The sequence below is a fragment of the Carassius gibelio genome, chromosome A5 (assembly GCF_023724105.1).
Source record: "Carassius gibelio isolate Cgi1373 ecotype wild population from Czech Republic chromosome A5, carGib1.2-hapl.c, whole genome shotgun sequence".
Taxonomy (NCBI): Eukaryota; Metazoa; Chordata; class Actinopteri; order Cypriniformes; family Cyprinidae; genus Carassius; species Carassius gibelio.
Window position 1 is genome coordinate 26525462 of NC_068375.1, and position 22930 is coordinate 26548391.

Below are 22930 nucleotides of genomic sequence, written 5' to 3' on the forward strand. Positions count from 1 at the left end.
TTAGGTGCATGCTTATTAAGGGATCACAGCTAGTGTGGGGAGAAAGAATAAAGCCAGTATTATATAATATGGTCCTGGCATCCTGAGATACAACATAACAAAAAAAAGAGAAGAGAGATTAATTTAAATTTGAATGCATATTAGAGAAGGGTGACAGACCGAGAGGTATGACAGATTAATTAGGCCTCAATAATAAATCTAGGCTAAATGTTATCTAATCCTAATATATTGAGTACTAGATTACCATGTTGCCCATCTATATCACACATGTTCCTTACATTTTCCAAAATATACACATGAATAGATTTATATGTCCATGAAGAGATATCAGCAATATTGAAAGGATAATTCACTCAAAACTGCAAAACATTCTGCAGAACACAAAAGAAGATATTTTGAAGAATGTTGTGAGGTTCTAACGATGGACTTTGAATTTCATGTAGGGAAATGGAGGACTTTTTCAAAATATCTTTTGTGTTCTACAGAAGAAAGTTAAACAGGTTTGGAAAGACATAAGGATGAGTAAAAGATGACAGAATTAATATAATTTATATAATATACACTGCTGTTCAAAAGTTTGGATTGTTAAGATTTTAATACAACGTCATAATGTACTTCATTTGGTAAATAAATACATAAATAAAATAGCAGCCATCACTCCAGTGTCACGTGATTTTTCAGAAATTATTCTAATGTGCCGATTTGGTGCTCACAACATTTCTTATTATCAATGTTAAAATAAGTTGTGCTGCTCAATATTTTTGTGAAAACCTTTCTACTTTTTTTTGTATTCTTTGATGAAAAGTATTTTTATTTGAAAGAGAAATTATTTGTAACAATGTAAAAGTCTCTTACTTTTGACCAATTGAATGCATCCTTGCTGAATTAAAGTGACCTCAACGCTGACCTCATCGGTGTGTGAAGCGTAGCTTGGCTCAGCACTGCTCAGTTCGTGCGACCTTGGGCCCCTCATTGGCCCTGAGGATGACCTGTCATTTCACTGTTGTCACCTGCCTCAGTGCTCTACGGGGCCATTTCAAATAAGAAACATGAACACACAAATCTAATGTATGATATAATGGCCTAAAATGATCTGTTTTGGAGTTCACAAAACACTTTACCAACTAAGCAATACAAGTTTAATTAACAGAGGCTACTTTATGGCAACTTGTAAGTTATTTTAATTCTATGAATGTTGAGTGGAATTAAAGTCAACAAACTGAAATGGTAGCCTATATACTTTTAATTGAGGACAGTTTTCTCATTTAAGTCTCATCAACAGCATTTAACAGGTTGCTGATTGTACTTTCCATTTCTGGAACAAAGTCAAATTGCATTTTTGCTTATTCTTGACTATTGAGGCCAAATTTACAGGAATGCCTCATTTTATTGTCAACATATGTTGCCTATCAAGTACATTATAAGAAATTAATCATTTTATTCAGATTTTTTAACAGCCTATTTACAACGCATACAAAGAGAACGTAAATATTAATTGAATTTGTATTCTGGTGAGCTTAGTAAGTCGAGTACACACTCCACTAGGGTCACTATATGTGTTCTGACAACCACCACAGACGAGAATAATTACTTAATATTTATAATATTTATAACTTTGTGTGAAGTGCTGAACAAACAGTCGCTGAGGCCAATGTGTGATATTAGTGTCACCTGGCGGTAACTAGCGTCTATTGCACTCACAAATACAGACTGAAGTTAAGAGATCCAAAAAGACAAAAATAAAGCAGCAACAACAGCATCGAAATAAATTAGAAGATAAATAATCTTTATTTGACATGTGTTTTTCATATATATAAAATTATGTATCCACAATTAATATTACCAAGGCGTTTAACAGAGAATTCTTTCTTTCTCAGTAGTGGGTGCAAAGCTCCAGCCGGTTTGTGCGCAGGCAGAAAGACAGCCGTCCAGGACGAACTGATCATCTCAGGACCACACTGTGCTCAGAAACCAATGGAGGGAAACGTCACTACAATCTTGTGTTTGCTCTCCTGATTGTCAGCCTTTCGAGAGTGTTCATAGCGAACAATCAATTACGTTTCAGAATGAAAACATTCAGCATTGTTTGATAAAAACGGTATGTGGGAGAAGCACCAACAAAAGAAGTTCAAAAAAGTGAGAAAAAAAAATATTCGACTAGTTTTTGAATATGAATTGAAATAGATTTACAAAGTGGACGTCCAATTTTCTGCATAACACACAGACATTTCATACACCTGGAGGCACAGTACCCAAAATAAGCCTTTCAAGAGAACGACTTCTCCCATAAACCAGTATGGACTACTGGACGTCACTCTGTAAAACACAAGTCCTTTTCCAGAACAATCCAACAAAAGAAAAACCAAAAATCCTCCTACATTTAAACCCAATTATAAGTTGCAAAATGATCATTAGGACAATTCTTATTTTTATTTTACAACTCCTAATCTAAATGTAAAAGACACAAAACCCCCTGCAACCCTTAAAAACAATCTGTTACAATGAATAAACAACCTCCACTAATCTAAAAAATATTCTCCATCTTTAGTTACTTGAATGCAGAAAAAAAAACTGTTCTCTTCTGGGTGTTGATGTTTCATTTAAGCCATTATTTAAAAATAAATGTAATATACTGTATAGGTTATTAATTACAGTAACAAGGTTCCATGCAATCAGGTATTTAGTTTCTTTTTTCTGTACAAGAAGAGTTCAATAGATCAGTAGTTATTAGCAAGGCTGTACAAAGCCCACATTTTCTATTGGTGCGGATGCTAGTGTGATGAATACAAGCTGCCTTACTGCCTCGTGTCGATACGCTGTCCCTAAAGTTGCATGGTAATATGTTGCCATTGAAATAGCTAAAGGTGTGAAAGCACATGGGACACAGAGCTTGCCTTTAAAATAGCATTTACACCACTCACATTTGTTGCTGGGAGAACAGATGACTCTAGACTGTGACAAAAGGATGCTCACACCAGTCACAGCTAACAAGCGGACACAGACTCTTCACACTGCGTTTTTACCACGGCAAGCATAATGACACCAGGCACAGGCGTACTTGGTTTGCCAATTTGTCTGATAACAGCACACCCGCATTCCCAACAGATCGATGAAGGCATTTGATACCCTTAACAGCAAAACTGACAAACTAAACCACCTGGGTTCTTTCAGTCAAATACATTATTATTACTTTATTTAAAAAAAAAAAGTCGCAAAGTTCAGCAAAATTGCAAGAAAAGCACTAGCGGTAGAGAGTCGTCCCTCTGTGGACAGGATGCACGACAAGCATGTTAGCCCCACTGCGATAAAAGTGTTTCTGTGTTCATGATGATGATATTAACTCAACCCAAATGTAGAATATGGAGGAAGAAAAACAAAAGCAAACGAAGAAGCCATTTGGCAGCATACAGGATTAAAGAAGGATGAGAAGGTGAATCTCTCACTTTGGTTACATTTCAAAGGATAAGACGGTACAGAGAAGAAGCGAGTAAAAGTACATTCAAGTGAGAGCCCTTTACTCCGTAATGAGGGTGCATGTGTTTGTGTGGAGAAGTGAGTCAGATAATGTTACACATCAAAGCTGTCCCAACAAGCAATGATGCAGACTTGGACTGCCCTTCACGTCAGTGAACAAATCCCTTTCTTTCCTTCTCCTTCCCTCTGATCATATTCAAAACCTGCAGAAGATATCAATACTTACAGCATGTGGCAGGTTGCACCACGTTTGGACAGATTTACTTGCAGCACATAGTTACTAGTGTTCAACTGGAGTTCACTCTAGACTAGAGTAGAAGAGATGTCTGGGATAGAGCAGTTGCTCCCTTTGTGTTTGTGATCATATGTAAATAATTTGGATCGTTTTGAAATGTTTTGTAGGTGAAATTAATTCCTGGGCCTATTTCACATATCCTTGAATCCAGAATGTAGTATGTTTCAACATTCTCAGGTTTAAGTGGCACCTATTTTAGACTTAATCTTAAAACAAAAACAAAAAATACATCTGCTGCCAGGTTAGCCTTATGTTAACGGCTATCTAAATGAAACTTATGGCTAAGAGAATGAACTCTCAGCACTGTACGTGGCCATCCCATCTGTAAAGAGGAGCGGAACGAGAGAGACACTGGAGTTGACCACTTAAGAAACTGGCCATTCTGTCCAAACGGGAATATTCACACAGTAAAAGATGCCCATGGTGCCATCTCCATCGTCTCCTTTTTTAAAATTAGAATCTCTCCTCGTGTAAAGGGAGAGAATTGAACCCGTAATACCCCAAAGTTTAACGTCAAACCCTCTTCTTCTCCCTCAAGCGGCACCAGAAACTGCCCTACTATGTACAGCAAGGACATGAATGCTAAAAAGCAAGATAAAAGAAAACAAATGGTCACAAGTGCTTGACATGATTGAATTAGGTCCATGCACATGCCAACACACACGCACACACCTAATCTCTCGCTCTCACACAAACACACACACAGTAACACAAACTACAAGCCCTGCTTGTTTTAGTGGTGGCTGGACATGCAGCGAAGACACAGGATAAGTGATGACAAGCGTGTGTGTGTGTGTGTGAGTGTGTGTATGCACGGGGCGCAGTCTTAAAAGCTTGGGGGAAAGAGGCAGGGGTGCGCATGTGTGTGTGTTCATGTGTGTCTGGAGGAAGTTGTCCTAGAATTTCAGCTGCCGACTCTTCCTGTACCTTTCCTCCTCTTCACCTGCAGATTTAAAAAAAAAGAGAGGGAGAGGAGAAGTTATACGGTGCCTTCAGGAAATGAAGACCAAAACAGTGAAGTCATTTCGAATTGGACAGGCTAGTTAAAGAAAATACCTTTTAAAAGATGAGAGGAGAAAGTTAAACTGCCGGAGGAGAAACAGATCAGAAGAAACAAACAGAAAACGTCAATATAAAAGAGACAGAAGCATTGACTGGAATATTAAGAACAGTCACATCAGGGACAGAGACGATGCGTTAGCCAGACATACACAGGGAAACTTGTTCCCGTAAACAGGTTGTACCTTCTAAGTGGTGGCGGGAGATATACTTGAGTGCTTCATCCAATAGGATGACAGGAATTGAGATCTTGAGGACTATGATCCATTGGGAACAACTCAGTGGAGTTACCTGGAAGATCAGCTGGGGAACACAAAATGAGAAGAAAGACAAAATGAGAAACAAAGATGCGGAGGTCTGGAAAAGAGAGAGAACACTGTAGCTGTCGCTCCATATTTTCTGTAATTACCATGCATGTGTGCAAAACCATCATGATACAATTACTGATTCAGTCAACACTATAATCACTGATTCTGTGACACAAAAATCTCCTCAACTGTAAACTGATTCCCTGTTCTATTTCTGATGTACTTCTGTAGTAAAGGACGAATGGATTTGCTTAGGTCACTTTATTATTTTTATGAAAAACGTTCAATATTTCTTTGATATAATAATAATGATACAAATATTTAATTAAACCAATAAATAAATCTATTATTATAATAATGCTATTGTACTGTACAAAAAAACAGGCATTAATAATAATAATTTTAATAGAAAGTTTATTTTACATTTACATTTTATTTATGCGGGGTCACATTTTTTCAAATACACCGCTCTTTTACCGCATAAATTGCCGATTTCAGAAAGCAAAATATGCGGGGCTAGCATGATTTCATAATCCCTGTATTTTCGTTGCAAAAAACACATATATATTAGCAGAAAGTTGAAAAATGTTGTGTTTACTTCACACAAGTAAAGCGCCATTTTCCCCTATTGCCATGGGAACCTTATGAAGTGATGTAATTACGTGACGTGAACATCATCTGCAAACCCGGCGGTGAAACCAGGGTGAAACTTGAAGCACGCAAATCATTCTTAAATAAGCGCAAAAGAAAGCGCGAAGCATTTTCCCAATTTGTTACATGACAGTGGAGCCAAATTATATTGCGAGAACTTGCAAAAACTGCGGTTTGATGAAATAGAGAAAAAAAAGGTGATTCCCCCAACACCCCCTTCTTACTAGGCTACTAACACTGTTGTAGTTTCATTCAGAAGTTGATGCAACTTTACAGTTGTAAGACTGCACTTTTTTGTTACAGAACAGTACCAAAAACTTACAGTTGTAATTATATTAGTAGTATGTAAAATAATTTACGTTGCAGTAAGAGATTGCAACTTAAATATTCTGTGATTTAGTATGCTCGCTTATCATAGGAAGTAATAAGAAATTACTCTTTACATTAAGGTAGTAGCCTAGTGAGAAAAAAGGTGTGGGGGGAATCACCTTTTTTTTCTCTTTTTCATCAAACCGCAGTTTTTGCAAGTTCACGCAATTTCATCGCATAAAATTGCAAAAATATCCAGCATATTCCATCGCATTTTTTAAGAAAATGTGCCGCAAAATCAAGGATTTTTGCCCGCAACAATCACAAAAAAAATCTGAGTTTTTCTGGAGGGACTGCTTATAGTCCATTGTGACTTAAATATGTTTTTTTCCCTCATCATGACGTATTTTTGGACTGATGCGACTTATACTCAGGTGTAAATACGGGGGGGAAAAATGAAGTTGCATTTGGAACGACATGGGGGGTAGGAAAATAAATAAAAGTAGTAAATGGCTAATGATTTTTTAAAAAGAGTTAATGATTAAAATTTTGGGGTGAAACATCTCTTTAAATGCTTTGTTTTGCAATGCGGAAGTAAACAATTTTCTGTGAAAGTGCAAGACTTCCAATTCAAATAAATAACTAGAAATATAAAGTGCAGCAAGTGGTAAAATTATCCGTGCTACAAATTAGTGCGTTTAAGATTATGGTAATAAGTTAAAATAATATGATAACAAATACAGATTGTTTTTGTAAGGTGAATATTGACAGAGAAAATAGATGTTCCTGTGTATTTCACTCACCGGTAGAGGCTCCACATACAGGATGAGGAAGTGGAGAGATAAGGAAAGGATTATTGCCCCTAGCAGCCATATATTCACCCAGGGTGGCATCCTCAGCAGAGACTGATTCTCTGACAGGCTGAGAGAATGAGAGAAGAATCAGAGGCCTTGGGTCTTGAATGACTTGAAATCTTTATACCATTTACCAAGTAGTCATTAAAGTTACGCTTATATTAAAAATGACAATGAGAAAATTGGAAGTAGCAAAAACGTTTTTTTTTTTTTTTATTAACATTTAGGTTTACTATTTTTAATTAAGTATCTTGAAAGAAAATTAACTCTAGAGCTGTCACAGACCCAAGCACAGCTCCGCTGAGACATCTGAAATCTGTTTTACAGTAACTAACATTACTTAGACGTATATTGAAAGATCAGTTGATGCAGTGCTATCACCATGGCAGCAGGTCTTACCTGTTAAGAGCATTGAACATCTCTATGGTAACAAGCACAGAAAGAGCCATGGTGGTGGGGTAACGGGACTCAAAGACCTCACAGTCAATGCCTTGAAACATGGGATTCTCTTCTGTACACTGCATAAAGTGCCTCTACAGACAAGAAAAAGACAGTTAAGAGTCAATGTGGGAGAGTATCAAGAGCATCACAAGCTATCTTGAAGATCTTCAAGTGTTTGTTTTCTAAGTCGCTTCATTCTTAATAAAACAGAAAAGCTGTGCTTTAGTGCAGCTAATATATTCACCATATCAGATGCAAGAGCAATAAGACAGGAAATCATTTGACCCACTGATGGCAGCTGTGTAGATCATCCTGTGAGATCTTAACTCCCTGACACTGGACACTTGTGTCTTTATTTTAAAATATTCAGATATACACTAAACTTCTTATTGTGGCATTAATCCTTGGTGGAGTTATTTATTCCAAAACAATCCCAATCCTCTTGAAGAAAATTACATAATTTGGGATTTCTTTAACTTTACAATGCAGTAGGGGTGGCACGGTTCAACACACACGGTTCGGCACGCGCTGGGAAAGCGGTTCAACTTAAATCTGATAAAGCATCTGTAATATCATATGTAATATGGTTTGCTATAAATAGCACGTAAAAAAACAGGGTCGGGCTAATATATGTTTCTGTTGATGCATGCGCATTCTGGCTTCCCAGCCATTACAACAACAGCGATGAGAGAAAAAAATAACAAATAAGAACCTGGACAAATCATTCAGTCTTGTTCAACACGAATGCTACAGTATGAGCAGATCTGAATAACACACGCTGATATGTTTAAACTAAACTCATTTAAGAGCCAAAGGACACGATCTCGTGCGCGCAGTGAGCAGATTTGTGCATTCATCTGAAGCGCACAAACCCGCTCCCCAGAATGCACGCAAATATAAGCTCTCTCTAAAGTATTATGTTCAAAGGGACAAATTCACACAAAAATGATGTGAAAATGCCTGTTTTGGTAAGAATCCTACAGCAGACATAGCTGGCTGAAAGTAGGCCCACTGTATCAGTACATTCTCTTAAAGTGACAGTTTTTATATTAATCGATCAGCAACAACAAAGAAATGACTCGCTGCTCTTGATTAAGAAGCTTTTGTAACTTTAATAAAGAATAATCTTTAATTTGCAAAGTCTAAAATGCAATACTGTTTTTACATTTCTGTACCTAAAAACTTATGCTAGACCTCCCTAAAAAACAAAAACAAAAAAACAACAGAAAATCACTGTTTATTGATTTTATCTCTTCTCTATTGTATTTATTTGTGCTGTTGCTTGTAGTTGGATAGAATATTCTTCTTTTTTCTTATTAGAAAGTATAGTTTTTCCATAAACATAGCATATACCGAACTGTACCGAAACCGTGACTCTAAAACCGTGAAACAAACCGTTGAAAAAGTTGAACCGTGCCACCCCTACAATGCAACATGACTCAATAATACTTTCTTGTTAACATTTTGTATATATATATTATTGTATATATATTTTATTTTTATGACTCGATTATGTGCACTGGCCCTCAAAAGTTTGGGGTCAGAAATAAATCATTTTATTCAGCAATGGTGGATTACACTGATCAGAACTGGCATTAAATTACATTTATTATGTTACAAAAAAATACACATTTATTAAATGCTGTTCTTTTGATATTTCTATTTATTAAAGAAAAGTCTGGTCATTCATAAGATAAATTATCCTAGTCATAAAAATAAAGACTGTAATGTATATGGTCTCACTGTTGACTCACCAGCTGATAAAAAGACACCTGTGGCCCATCTTCATCAAACAAATACCACCAGGTGGCAGCACTGACAGTGCCTAGACCCACATATCCTAGAAAATCAAGAGTACAATAACTCCAGTGAGGTTTAATGCTTCATAGAGCTGACTTGCAGTTTTTAGAGCAGATCTGTAAGTGCACTTAATGTAGCAATTTTTACAACAATTTAAGATTGTACAAGGAATAACGAAGATATTGGGCTAACCTCCAATGGCCAGGTATCTGAAGAAGAGCCAGCCAGAGATGAGAGACTCTTTAGGGTTTCTGGGGGGCTTGTCCATGATGTCCAGATCAGGGGGGTTGAAGCCCAGGGCAGTGGCTGGCAGACCATCTGTCACCAGGTTCACCCACAACAACTGGACGGGGATCAGAGCCTCAGGTAGGCCAAGGATTGCTGTCAGGAAAATACTGTGTTGGAGGAAAAGAAGCAACCCACATGAGTGTAAAAGTGGATAGGAAACTGAATCACAACATTAATCAGGCTCTCACTCACCACACCACCTCTCCCACGTTGGAGGAGATGAGGTAACGGATAAACTGCTTCATGTTGTTGTAGATGGCTCGTCCCTCTTCAACTGCGGCCACGATGGTGGAGAAGTTATCATCAGAGAGCACCATCTCCGAGGCTGACTTGGCTACAGCTGTGCCTGAGCCCATGGCGATGCCAATTTCAGCCTTTTTTAAAGCAGGGGCATCGTTCACGCCATCTCCAGTCTGAAAATGAGGTGGGAAGAAACCGAGTGAAGGATAAGGGTTTTCCACATGACACTTAGCATTTGGCCCTTCTTAGCCCACCTCTGAACCGTAATTGACCTGTCAAGGTCAATTAAACTATAGAAGCAAGACATTTATTTTTTCCAAACCTTGAAACAAATCTGCATGCTATGGTTTATTAATCAGTAAGAACAAACTATCATTCAGGGATAGAATAAAGATAAAACATGTTTGAAATGTCACAATTCATTCAAGAAAACATTCTATTCACCTTTTTCCACTTTATGAACACATTTTACTGACTTTAAATCACACTGGTTTATAGACACCTCCAATGCACTTCTATGGTATGTTTTCTAAAGGCTGTCTGAGTTATCAACAGCAACCATAAGGGGTGGAGCTTATCAAAGGGTCAATTCAAAGCCCAATAGTTTAAAACGTAGATTCAAGTAAAGATTCAAAACTTATTAAGCCTATGAAGAAACCTAATGATCAAAGGGTAAATAATATTTGCTCTCAGGTAAAAGCTTATTATAGGCTGGGGATTAAACAGGACTCAATTAGGGGATTTGGAAAATCTTTGTTGTCATGTCATAACAGAAGCAAAGCACCCTTTGTCATGCACACTGATGTCTGGGAAGTACTTCAATTCCCCAAATGACAACCAGACACATGCATACAACAGAGCTGGAGGCGACAGCATGTGAAGAGCAAAGACATGCTCTCATAACTCCAGCAGGAGAAATCAGCATAACAGACAAGGCTGTCTACCTCGTAGACGTAGAATATTACATTACTGCTAAGAGACTGGAGAGTAGAATCAGAGACTTCATCCTTCATATGATCCTCTCAGCTCTCTAACTGTAGAACTGCCACCTTCAATCGTTTTAACAGCCCAACTGTGACAACTATGATGACATGCTGTATATAAAGTTTTCTATTGGTGGTAATGAGAAATATTTTCTTTTGCTCAAATCAAAATTACAGCAATTAGATTATACAATAATATTAATTAATACCTAGGTTAATACTCAATCATTTTATGAATTTTCTCACGTTACAACATAATTAAAAAAGGATTTAGTGGAGAAAAAAAAAAGACAAAGAACACAAAGGTTTTTCACATCTGCTAATATTGGGTGAAATGAGAAAATTGACTGGCCATAAAAATGAACTTACATCAGCAAGGGTTAGACTATCCTTCTTAAAATTCAACTTGAATCATTTATTATGCTGCAGCTCCTAATATATTAACCAACTAATGACCGTGTTTCACTTTTTTCAAGTACATATTTACTAGAATTTGGCAGTCAGCCACTAACCACTATATCTCACCATCGCTGTGATCTCATCAAAGGACTGTAGGTAAGCAACGATCTTTGACTTGTGTGCAGGCTCCACACGGGCAAAGCACCGTGCCTTTTTCACAGCGTCTCGCTGGGCCTCTGGAGTCAGGTCATCGAACTCTCTGCCCGTGTAGGCTCTTCCTTCCACATCTTCATCCTCATTGAAAATGCCAATGCGTCTGCAGATGGCCACGGCGGTGCCCTTGTTGTCCCCAGTGATCATGATGACACGTATACCGGCCTTACTGCACAGCTTTATTGAGCCAATCACCTCCTTTCTGGGTGGATCCAACATCCCCACACAGCCAACGAAGGTCAGACTTGACTAAACAGATGAACAGATTTGGCATGTTATCTCAGATATATAAATCTACATGTACAGTGGCCTGAGAAAATACAATCCAGTGCAAACCACATGTAAAAATGTATTAATTTAATTACACTAAACAAAAAAGACCAGAAGATGAAAAAATATAAAATATTAAATAGTAATAAATGATAAATAGTAAATAAACAAAAAAATATAATAAACATTAATAAACAAACTATAAAAAATTATATAATATATTGTTTTAATTAAAAAAGTAAAAGTAAATGCAAGTTCTGTTTAAAGGTGTGCAATCATTTTCTAAAATAATCCACTCTGATTAGATATTTTGCTGTATTATATAGTAATACATTTAAAAAAAATGATATATTGCTTAAGTGTTCAAATACTTTTTTGGACTCATTGTTCATTATAATAAACATAGAGAATTGAGTTTTAAAAAAGATAACTGGTAAAACTACTGTGGTAAACAATTGTGGACAGATGATCATAAAGCTTCTAGACATCCAAATTCTCTCACCTCGTACTCCGAGAACTTGGCAGAGTTTTCGAGGTCCATTTTGTCCTCAGGAGGGGGAGAGTCTCGTGTGGCCAAAGCCAAGCAGCGCAGTGTGTCCCTGCCTGCCCCCCAGTCTCTAATAGTGCTCATCAGCTCCTCCTTTACCGCCGTGGTCAATGGGACACGGTCTTTACCAACACGCACAAACTGACAACGGTCAATCACACCTTCTGGAGCACCCTACATACAAGGAGAGTGAAAGTAGAAACAAGTGTGATGCATACAGCAGAGTTTACTGAAGGTATTTATAGATGTTAGATGTTTTCAGATGTGTTTTAGTTAGAGGTACCTTGATAAACATCTTGCTCTGAGAGTTCGAGCCACTGGGAGTGCAGTACACAGACATGGACTTCCTGTCTCTGGAAAACTCCAGTGTGAATTTTTTCTGCATTAGCTTTTTGAAAATCTAGAAGGAAAGAAGGGGAAAAAATGGAGATTGAGAGAGAGAAGGTGGGATGTTAGATCAAACAAAAGTGAAACACTGCTGTCATTGTGTGTGTGTTGGGTAAGATGTCCTTCTCAGCTGTTTTCTAGGGTTGCCTACAGACAGCACTGTTTGTAGTCAGCGGTCAAACCCAGGTTGTTGAGTTTCAAACATAGTAATTGACAGGCTCTATGAAACACACACACACATATACATATATATATATATATATAGCGTTTAGCCTTTTATAAATATTGACAATCAAATGTTAAAGATTAAAGTAGTTCAAAATTATGTAGTTCTAGAGGTTTTCCAATAAAACAATTTTTATTTGATGTTAAAGGTGCATCATTTACACAATTTCAATTTAATTAAACTTGATATTTAATGAAAAATATACACTACCATTCAAACGTTTTGGGGTTTTGCTCACTTTATCAAAAATTCATAAAAACAAAATTATTCAAAATAAACTTTTTCTATTTGAATGTAGTGTAAAATGTAATTCATTTCTGTGATTGAAAAGCTGAATTTTCAGTAGCCATTAGATGCAAAGAAATGTCTTGTAACATTATGTTGTTGTCACTTTTTACTAATTTAATGTCATGATTCTGCCCTCGTGTCCTTGATTTTTCCTAGTCTTGAGGCAGGATCATGACAGACCCGTGTTTTGTGTACAAGCACATGGCCTTGCCTTTGGGCCATGTGCTTGTGTTGTCTCGTTCCCTTGCCCCGCCCCCCTTGTTAACCTAGTCGTGTCTTGATTGTCCCATCTGTGCCACCTGTCGTGTCTTGATTGTTCCCACTATTTAGCTTTCCTAGTGTGCTCTGTCTTGCGTCGGTTCATTGAGATTTGTTCCTTAAGAATTGTGATTCGTGATAATACCCTGGTAACCCCTTTAAGATACTGTGTCCTGTATACCGTGAGTGTTTATTTGTAGTCAGTGTTCTCTAGTTTTGAGTCTTTGTTTATCTTGCCTTATCAGTCCTGTTTAGTTATTTTTGTATCTGCCCTAGTCCTTGTTTTCCCCCTCGTGGGTTTTTATTTTCCCCTTTTTGTGAATAAACCTGTTTGTGTTGTAAATCCTGTCTGCACCTGAGTTCCTCCTTGCCAAGATCCTGACATTTAATGCGTCTTTGCTGAATAAAAGTATCCATTTCTTTCTAAATCAAATAAATAAATCTTACTGACCCAAACAGTAGTGTAAATATTTCTAGCATGAATCAATTAATGTATTAATAAACAATGTATTAAAAATTTAAAAACGGATTATCCCCCATAATTTCTGTGATGTATTCATTTTAAAAATAAAACAAAAAATACAATTCAGATATGCAGGACAAAAATTCAGGGAGGAAGGGAATTCTTTTGCCACTAGGTGGAAACCACCTCCAGCACATGAGAACAGAGAATGTATGCTGCCCTACCTAAAGTACATCAAGCTCAGTCTCTGGTTGCTGCCTCTGTTCGTGGCTCTCTTTAATATTAGAATCAGTAGTCAGTTTTACAGATGTTTAAACAAGGCATGCATGTGTGAGAGGAAACCAGTGTCTCTTCTTCCCAGCTCCCCTGAGAACATGACGCCACTCCTCAGTAGGGTTCCTGTGTTCTCGATCTTCCAAAGCTTTATGAAAAGCTTCCATCCATCCATCCATGTACCCATCTAACTATCTGTCATCATTGATTGGCCAGTGAAATTTTGGATTAGAGTGGAAAATTTAGCTAACCTCTTCATAAACTCCTCTGGTTATCTAAATATTATGCTTTGCCTGTGGGAATCTGTGTCACAGAAGTTTCTTTTTTTGGAGAGGAGAAGGATTCAGGGGTCAGTAAAATAAAGAGCGCTGCGGGTCATTCACTCCTTCAAAGAAAAATGTTTCCCATAGGGAAAAGCGAGAGACGGATCAAGAATAGTCCACTGTTCCCAGTCTCCCTGATGCAGCTGTGTGGGATGTGTGACTGGTTTCTATAAACATCTACAAGCATACATAAACCTCAAGCCTTTCTCTAACTATTGACTTGAATTAACAATCCATTTAACATGACTTATGTAAGTTTCTTGATGTTTTTGTTTTATCCCAGTGATCTTTCATGTCACACTGACACCTATCAGCATGGATGCATGTTTATTGACTTCATAAGAGTGACTGTGTCTTGAACGGAGACATTTCCCAGTGTGTTTTCAGGGTTTCAGTCATAATAATTTAGCTTATACTGATGGATTGCTCACATGGAAATCCATAAAGACACTGGACACGTTTTTGACTAGGGCTCCACTATATATATACATACATACATACACACACACACACACACTACCAGTCAAAAGTTTGTGCACAGTACGATTTTTAAAGTTTTTCTTTTTTTTTTTTTTTAAGAATTCTCTTCTGCTCACTAAGCCGGCATTTATTTTGATCCAAAATACAGCAAAAAGCAGTTATATTATGAAATATTTTTACCATTTAAATGAATATATTTCAAAAGTAATTTATTCCTGTGATTTCAAAGTTGATTTTTTTTTTTTTTTGCATCATTACTCCAGTCTTCAGTGTCATGATATCCTTTAGAAACCATTCTTATATTCTGACTTGCTACTCAAGAAACATCTAAAAGTTTTAAAGGGACTTTGGTTAAACTATCAAACTGAGATTTGAATCTGTGGCAGAAGGAAGTAGTTCTGCACAAAATAGCATTTTAAAAGACACTCTGTTGTTGCTTTTCTTATGTGTTTACACACTCATGCTGTCAAACTGTTGTATAAACGCAATATCATACTCGTAGACATGAGATATGGCTGAATATCGGCACGCTGTGTTTATCTGTGGCAACACCATGTCATCTCATTTCTTTTAAATATCCTGTCTTGCAACACTGGCCAAACTTTGGGGACTCTCATATTTCTTCTGAAGACTCATCTATCTTTCTATTTATCATTTTTTCATCATTTCCAGCTATGTTCTCTTTTATTGTTGTCTGTCTCATATCCTGGTGAACCCCATGGCTTCCTTCTTACCGAGTTGCACGCTGAAGCTCGGTCCACTTTGCTGAGTCCAGACAGGTCCGTTTTAAATACGTTCATTTTCTCCACCAGAGTCGTGAGCGCAGTTTCTGTGGCCTCACCCACTTTCTCGTATACTCCTTTGGCCTGCGGGACAACAAATGTACATAAAAATTCAGTGTCCTATTAGCCCAAACAACATGACGTATACGTCACTTGCATAACCAGTTAAAATAGAAGCATGGAGTAATACACTCACTTCACTTTAAATGCCACATAGAAGCAATGGAGTACGTTTGTGATTTAGAAATTCAAACTCACCTAACTCATCTAGTAAATTATTTCTATATAGGACAACATTTTTCCAGTCCTTCTTGATTACTGAAAGGATTCATGACTGAATGAGAAAAAAAAAACTGCCAAGGTTTTGATACTTTTTAAACAACTGATAAACCAATTAATTGGAAAATATATACATTATTTATTTATTATTATTATTAATGTTATCAGTCATGCTATTTAATTGTTTTGAACAGAAAGTTATTTGAAAAAGACAGACAGATAGATAGATTTTAATTGTTACATATGTTCCAGTGTCTTTAGCATGACCAAAATTGTCCTGAAATTTGAATGTGGTTGAAAGAGTGTTTGTTGTGAATATTTAGATGAGATAACTTTGTTTTTACATTATGCGCTTGGCTCAAAGGAAGCATTTAAACCTGCGTGACCGCCTGTAGTGGGAAATCTACTCACCCTCCGATAAACGTTGATCTATTTCACATATTTACACAGATTGGAGGAGACTTACGTACCCGTTTAAAAAACTGCTGTTCGGCATTAGCTTAATAAGGTTTACATTGGAATTTAATTAATTAAATGCTTACATTTTTTGTAATTTGTCTCTAAATGTTTGTATCTCAGGGGATACATTGCCCTTTTAGGGGTATAAATCAAGATATAAAAACACACACATACATATACATATATATTGTATACATATGTATGTATGTGTGTGTGCATGTGCGTGCGTGTGTGTGTGTGTGTGTGTCAATCTAGGAAAACCCAACACATGGTGAAATCTTACCTTTTTAAGGTTTTGATACCATATGAAAGCTGAGTTCAAGTCCTTTCCAAAACGGTTTTCATTTTGTCATTATGAATTGTTTGAACGTAACAAAAGTTATGGCTGTCTGAGGTTGGCTGATAGTTCAGATTTTCCGGAACGGAATATTGAGAAAAACGTAAGTTTAAAGTGAGATGGTCCCAGTCTGTTGATCGCTGTCTGTCAGGAGCGCTATACTGCATCATTACACACCCAGACTAGCGTTACCCTGAAGAGCACAGTTTTACATTGTTTATCAATTACTCTTCCTCTTTAGTAACTTCATCGATCCTTCATCTCTGGATGTGAAATAGTCCATTATAACATTATTACATCTTTAGGGCACTTACATCACCACGATTGAGCAGACCGAGATGAGCAAGATTGCCCGAGTGAGCAGCTTCAGACTGTGTTGTTTTCTTGCGCTCCGCCATCTCACAATATTAAAATAAATAAATAAAACTTAGCGTGCCGTAGTTTACACAGGACTGGCGGGAAATGTGCATTGATCCAACCCTATTATATATGTTAAGTGATTTATTTTTATAGGTTTAACTGTTTTTGTGGTGTTAAGAGAAAGCACCTCTGCAGCGTGATTTTAACATTAGAGAAAGACTGTCTTTTCTGCTTGCTGCAGTGAATCGATATTTTTCTGCACTAAACAAGTGAATTGTGCCAAGATATTTTCAGAGATGATAGACAAGATGTTATAGAATGATAATGGAATGAAACCCTAATTTTAACCAAAAAAATTACATACAACCTATTTTTCATATTTCCTGAAAATGTCCCAATGCGACATCCAACGGGTTTTCCCAGATCACATCACATATAGACTGATTTTGTGGCATGTGTTTTAGGAAATCTAATCTTTTTGTGATCGACAACTGGAAAGGTCTGACAGTCAAGGTTCAATATTTAGTGACTGTTTTGTAATAGAAGTGATATTGTGAAATAATTTTTTGTGATTATTTATCATATTAAAATCATGGTCAGACTACAATAAGACTTTTAAAATATATGCTTAATATGGCTGCCTTTAACATTTTACTTTTACTCGCATGGCATCTTTTAAAACTCTTCGTCTTGTTCTGACTTGTGCTGTCCTCTACCCGACCAGACAACTACGGAATAAGCATAGTATTACTCAATGCAGAAACCATGATCCCATGGCACTGGCACAGAGGTGAGAAATGCAAGCCAAATGTTCAAAACATGGAAACTAAATGCTGCCTCTCCCTGAGGAACAGATGATGCATGGTTAACACTTCAGCAATGAGAGCAGGACAGACTGAAAAACACTAATTGAAAATCTTTGTTAAACTCAGAAGGGTAAATGTGGCATCTGAGGATTAGATGCAGGAGAAGATCCAAGCACACACTGCTGACCTCATTATAGTCCAGTGAGGAGTCATTGCACAGGGAGCAAATAGTAGCCAGTTCCACCAGACCATCATAATCTCCACACTGCACTGGCTTGTCGGCTTTCAGCCTAAGGGGAGAGATCATTGTTGCAAGATGAAGGGATGTAAATACAAACCAGAATGAGCATAAGATTATTTGGAATAGGTAAAAATGACAAGATGTTTTGGGAAGGACAAAGGGCTCTGAGTGTGTTTGTGTGCTCTTACACATGTCCCTCCGGTGCATAGGTTGAGCCGGTGATGGTGAACTCATGCAGGGAGCAGCTGGTGTCATCAGCCTTATTAAGCACAAACATCTGAGAGAGACAAAAGAGAGAGGGAGAGAGACAGATTAATGAAACATACTGAACCAAAACTTACCCACTTTTTTTGGACAATGCATTTTCTATTACTTTTTTGTTCATGGCTACTAATTAAAGTTGTTCTGTTTTCATTTAAAATAATTTGTAAAAAATCCGGGCCAAATGGTCTGGCACAAAAAATCTTATTGCTGAACCTTGAAACTAAATGTAAACAATAGAAATTTCCATAACTTTACAAAGAAACCAATGTTTAAAGCAGTCAGGCAGACTTGTAACCCAAAGGTTGTGGGGTTGAGTCTCTGTACCAGTAGGAAATGTAGGTGGAGGAATTGAATGACCAGTGCTCTCTTCCATCCTCAATACCACAACTGAGGTGAGACCCTTGAGAGAGGCACAGAACCCCCAACTGCTCCCTGGGCGCTGCAGCAATTGAATGTCTGCCAACTGCTCTAGGTACGTGTGTGTTCACGGTGTGTGTGTGTACTTGGATTCCGAGTATGGGACACGATACTAGGCAACAAGTCACGTCACGTCACTTATTCATTTCCATAACCTCCACAAGCCAAGAAATTTAAATTCCCTGATATTCCCAGGTTTTCCATGAGGAAATCCTGGCACAAAGTTCTAAATGCTCATAAGTTTGCGAATTAAAAAGTAGTTAGGGTTGTAAAAATAAAGAACTCCACAACTGTACCCAAGAAAACATGCTTTTGAGAAGAATAAACAAATACTTTCTCTAAGGCATCTGAAACCAGACACAAACCCCAGCTGCATAAAAAAAACACCAACAGACAGTTATGACTCCACCCAATCAGCTCTGGGGCTTCCCTTGTCCTCCGTCCAATCAAAGGCAGAGCAATGATGCCGTGAAGCACTGGCGGCGAGTAGGTTCCTGTGTTTAGTGCCCTGGCATGAGCTCTTCCCTGTCTGAACCAACACACTCACACAACTGCCAAAAGTCAACACAGACGACAATAAACTGCTGCCTCCTACTAAAATGTCTGCTTTCACTGGACCAAACGGAAACAGATGAGGTGAAAGAGTGACAATCACTTTACCCATATTTTGGCTGAAATTTGTCTAGTTTTATTATTATTAACTCCAGGTGTTGTACTGTATTGTGTTGTCTTGTGTGCACAACCAAGGCCAAATTCTACTGCATGACTGAAGCAAATAAAGTGACTAATTCTTAGAATAAACAACACATAAGTGTCTAAGAGAGCTGGACGACATGAAGAGGTGAAAATGAGTTTAGCCTGACAACATCATACAAATTGGCCAAATCCATAATGCAATGTTTTTTTTTTTTTGACATGTAGTCTTTGGGCCAGCAGGAGAAGTGGCAGCCCTGGGTGAGTTTCAGTGGGAAGAAGAGATCATATTTCCTCACTATACCCCTCATCCAATATGTGGGTGAAGGAAAAGATGAAACAGGTGGCTGGTGGAATGGAACTCATAAAGCCAATTTAGCAAACGGCATTAAATGCTAACCCCACCATTCTGTTAAGATGACAGGTCTGAAATGGAGGTGCGCGCTGGGAAGGAGTAAAAATGAATCTTGATCTTACGAGGTGTCGTAAATGTTGATTATGCAGTAGGTGGCCTTGCTGAAATGTGTTTTATCATTATTAAAAGCCACTGCAGTTGAGCTCTGTAGTTGTTTGGAAGCTAAAAGACACAAATAAAAATACAGATTCCAGAAAGTAGCTTCTTGTCAACCTCAGCACTCATCTACATAATGAAACATCTAAACTTTGATACTGCTAAGACAACACTCGCCAAGCAGCCATGTATGGGCAGTTCCTTAAAAGAAAGGTCATATGAAAGGTTGTCTCAAACATACCGAACGTGAAACCCAGAGAGGAAAAACATGCTCTCTGGCGTGACATCACTCAGAGCAAGAATGTGTCTAATTAAAGAATTAATGAAGCAGCTAAGCTTTAAAACTTTCAGAGCTCCACAATACTCTCCTGCTCCCTGTTTGAAACGGACACACATACACAAACTTAATTGTGGAAAACACAAAGCAAGCAGCAGGCAGCAGCAATCAGACAGCTAGATCATTCCATAAAGACCTTAAAATAAATGGATTATTGAGTTAGCTAGCTCCACAGGAAAGGACATTCTCTCGGGCAAAAAATGTGCCCTTACAAAGTAATGACCAAACCATCAAGTACTGGTACACTGCAAGTACTGGTACACTGTGACATTTATCAGCATTATTGCACAAGTACAGAGTGCTTTTAACTTCATAACGCTAACATAAAAGAACCGATCATTTTGGGGAACATTACAGCATGAGATTGCTGTTTTATTATGTGAACAGTAGGCTAGCTGATTCTAAACCTAACTTACAAAAGTGTCCGGTTCTCCTTTCTGAAATACACTATTTTGGGGCCTGCTTCTCTGGCTTTAACCACACAGGAATCTTTGCCGCTCAATTTCCAGAGTCAAACACCATGCAAACAGACATTGTCAACTGGGAAAGAAACAAAATTAGATCCAGTTGTCAGCTCACTAGCGTAATGTACTCCTTGAACTTGGAATGCTTGGTTCTGACATGCTCATTTAGTGAAAAATCTTTGTATGGTTGATATGTCATCTTTAGGTATTACGTATTTATAGGCCTGCAACTTGCTCCAATAACTTAACAATAACTGTTGAACACATCGGACCATATTTTACTTAAATCTCCAGAATTCTGTTGAGTTCCCCACCACAGTAAACAGAAATTCACATGACACAAATAATGTACTGAAATGTACCAACAAACAGCGGTAGCATTAAAGGAGAAACATAATGAGCGTTGTTGCTAGTCTGTTTTGTTTGTTTACAGTCATTTATAAATCAGATCTGCTGCAAAAACAACAACCATCCCATAACTTGGCAGATATGGAACTGTGTTGCTCTACGTTACCATAGCAACAGATACCAAGGAACAGGGTAGCATGCATTGATATGCAGTGATGAGCGCTTCTGATAAGGATGTGTGTGTGTGTGTGTGTGTGTGTGTGTGAAGTGGAAAAGGATTTTAGGCACCTGTATTTCCTCCTAATTTAGCCAAAGTTACGTGCATTAGTGACGGTGACACTTGGATGAGGTCTGGCCTCATCAAGGCACACAGTTAGTTGACTGGCTTAGGTCATCCTGAACAACACTGCAACGTGGTGCCAGCACTAATTCCAAGCCCAGAATAAGCATCTTGTCTGTCTCTATAATAAGCCTCTCAGCATTACGCTTTTAGTACTTAACAGAATGCTTTAACAGAATGTGAAATGCCCTTTCCTTCTTTACTTTAAGGACTCTTCAGGTGATGAATTTTGTTACTTTGCTTCAGGATTAGTTTGAGATGGTTACCTGTTAACCACTGTGAACAACGGGAGTTGATAAATTAGCAACAAACACAGACATACTGTACATATAACCAAGTAAACAAACTGGGGCCTATTTCAGTTTAGAAGCAAACTTTGCTTCAGAGCTATTTTTATCATTCATGTCTCTTACTGTTTCTGTGTACTGTATGTGACAGTACTATGCATTAAACTGTGCATGAAATTTGGTAATGTCCTAAACTGATTAATACTTAATATTACTATTATTGGAAAAATGCAATCAAAACAAGCACAACTCTTTACAAAATAAAGAGTAATTTAACACCAAAGGTGCCAGGTATACCAAAAAGTGTTCAACATACAATATGTTACAGTGAATAGTTGGCATTAGGCTTCCTAAATATGTGTGTGTGTGACTGCTCCCTTCAGCATTCTTGGATCATGCTGCAGCTGGAGCAGACGCAAGGAAAAGCGTGAGAGGAATAGAAATGACAAAGCACAAAAATATGAGGGAGATTAATGATGGCATGTGGGAATCTCTTGCTGGGTGAGATGTGGAAGGCCAAGGTATGATGGGAAGAGGATGGGAAAAGGATGAGAAGGAAAAAAACTATCAGACACAGGCCAGACAATTAAAACCTAGCACAGACAAAATGTCACAACATGTGATTTCTGCACCATTCTCTAATCAGAAAAATTAGGGGGGGAAATAATATCAGATAATTTACATACTGTATTAACTGGATAGTTAGAAAGACAATTTGACAATATTAAGCTATATCTTGCAGAATACCAGTTTAACAATAATGATTGGCCGACTTTTATGCCTATTATGCCTAATTAATTATTCCTATTATTATGCCTAATTTACAGCTACTCGACAAATAAAGCCATTTATTTATATACAAATGTCTCTCTCTCTCTCTCTCTCTCTCTCTCTCTCTCTCTCTCTCTCTCTCTCTCTCTCTCTCTCTCTCTCTCTCTCTCTCTCTCTCTCTCTATATATATATATACACACACACACACACACACATACATACTGTTCAGGTGCTAGTCATATAATTAGAATATCATCAAAAAGTTGATTTTAACTAATTCTATTCAAAAAGTCAAACTTGTATATTATATTCATTCATTCCACACAAACTGACAAATTTCAAATGTTTATTTCTTTTAATTTTGATGATTATAACTGACAACTTAGGAAAATCCCCAATTCAGG

At 37.5% G+C, this 22930-nt stretch overlaps 1 protein-coding gene across 2 annotated transcripts in view; it reads right to left on the reverse strand.

Annotated features, from left to right (window-relative positions):
- Positions 1-1765: 1765 nt before the first annotated feature.
- Positions 1766-22930, reverse strand: part of LOC128007784 (sarcoplasmic/endoplasmic reticulum calcium ATPase 1) — a 66898-nt gene continuing 45733 nt past the window's right edge. Inside the window, exons 9-22 of one of the 2 annotated variants that reach the window (XM_052592833.1) lie at positions 18282-18370; positions 18040-18142; positions 15564-15695; positions 12415-12531; positions 12087-12305; positions 11228-11563; positions 9672-9892; positions 9384-9586; positions 9146-9231; positions 7350-7483; positions 6900-7017; positions 5014-5131; positions 4826-4854; positions 1766-4712 (exon numbers count right to left, since the gene is read on the reverse strand). In XM_052592833.1, coding sequence (XP_052448793.1) covers positions 4850-4854; positions 5014-5131; positions 6900-7017; positions 7350-7483; positions 9146-9231; positions 9384-9586; positions 9672-9892; positions 11228-11563; positions 12087-12305; positions 12415-12531; positions 15564-15695; positions 18040-18142; positions 18282-18370 — 1881 coding nt within the window. In that variant the 3' untranslated portion in view covers positions 1766-4712; positions 4826-4849. The remainder of the gene's footprint in view (positions 4713-4825; positions 4855-5013; positions 5132-6899; positions 7018-7349; positions 7484-9145; positions 9232-9383; positions 9587-9671; positions 9893-11227; positions 11564-12086; positions 12306-12414; positions 12532-15563; positions 15696-18039; positions 18143-18281; positions 18371-22930) is intronic. The other variant, XM_052592832.1, reaches the window with a different exon arrangement.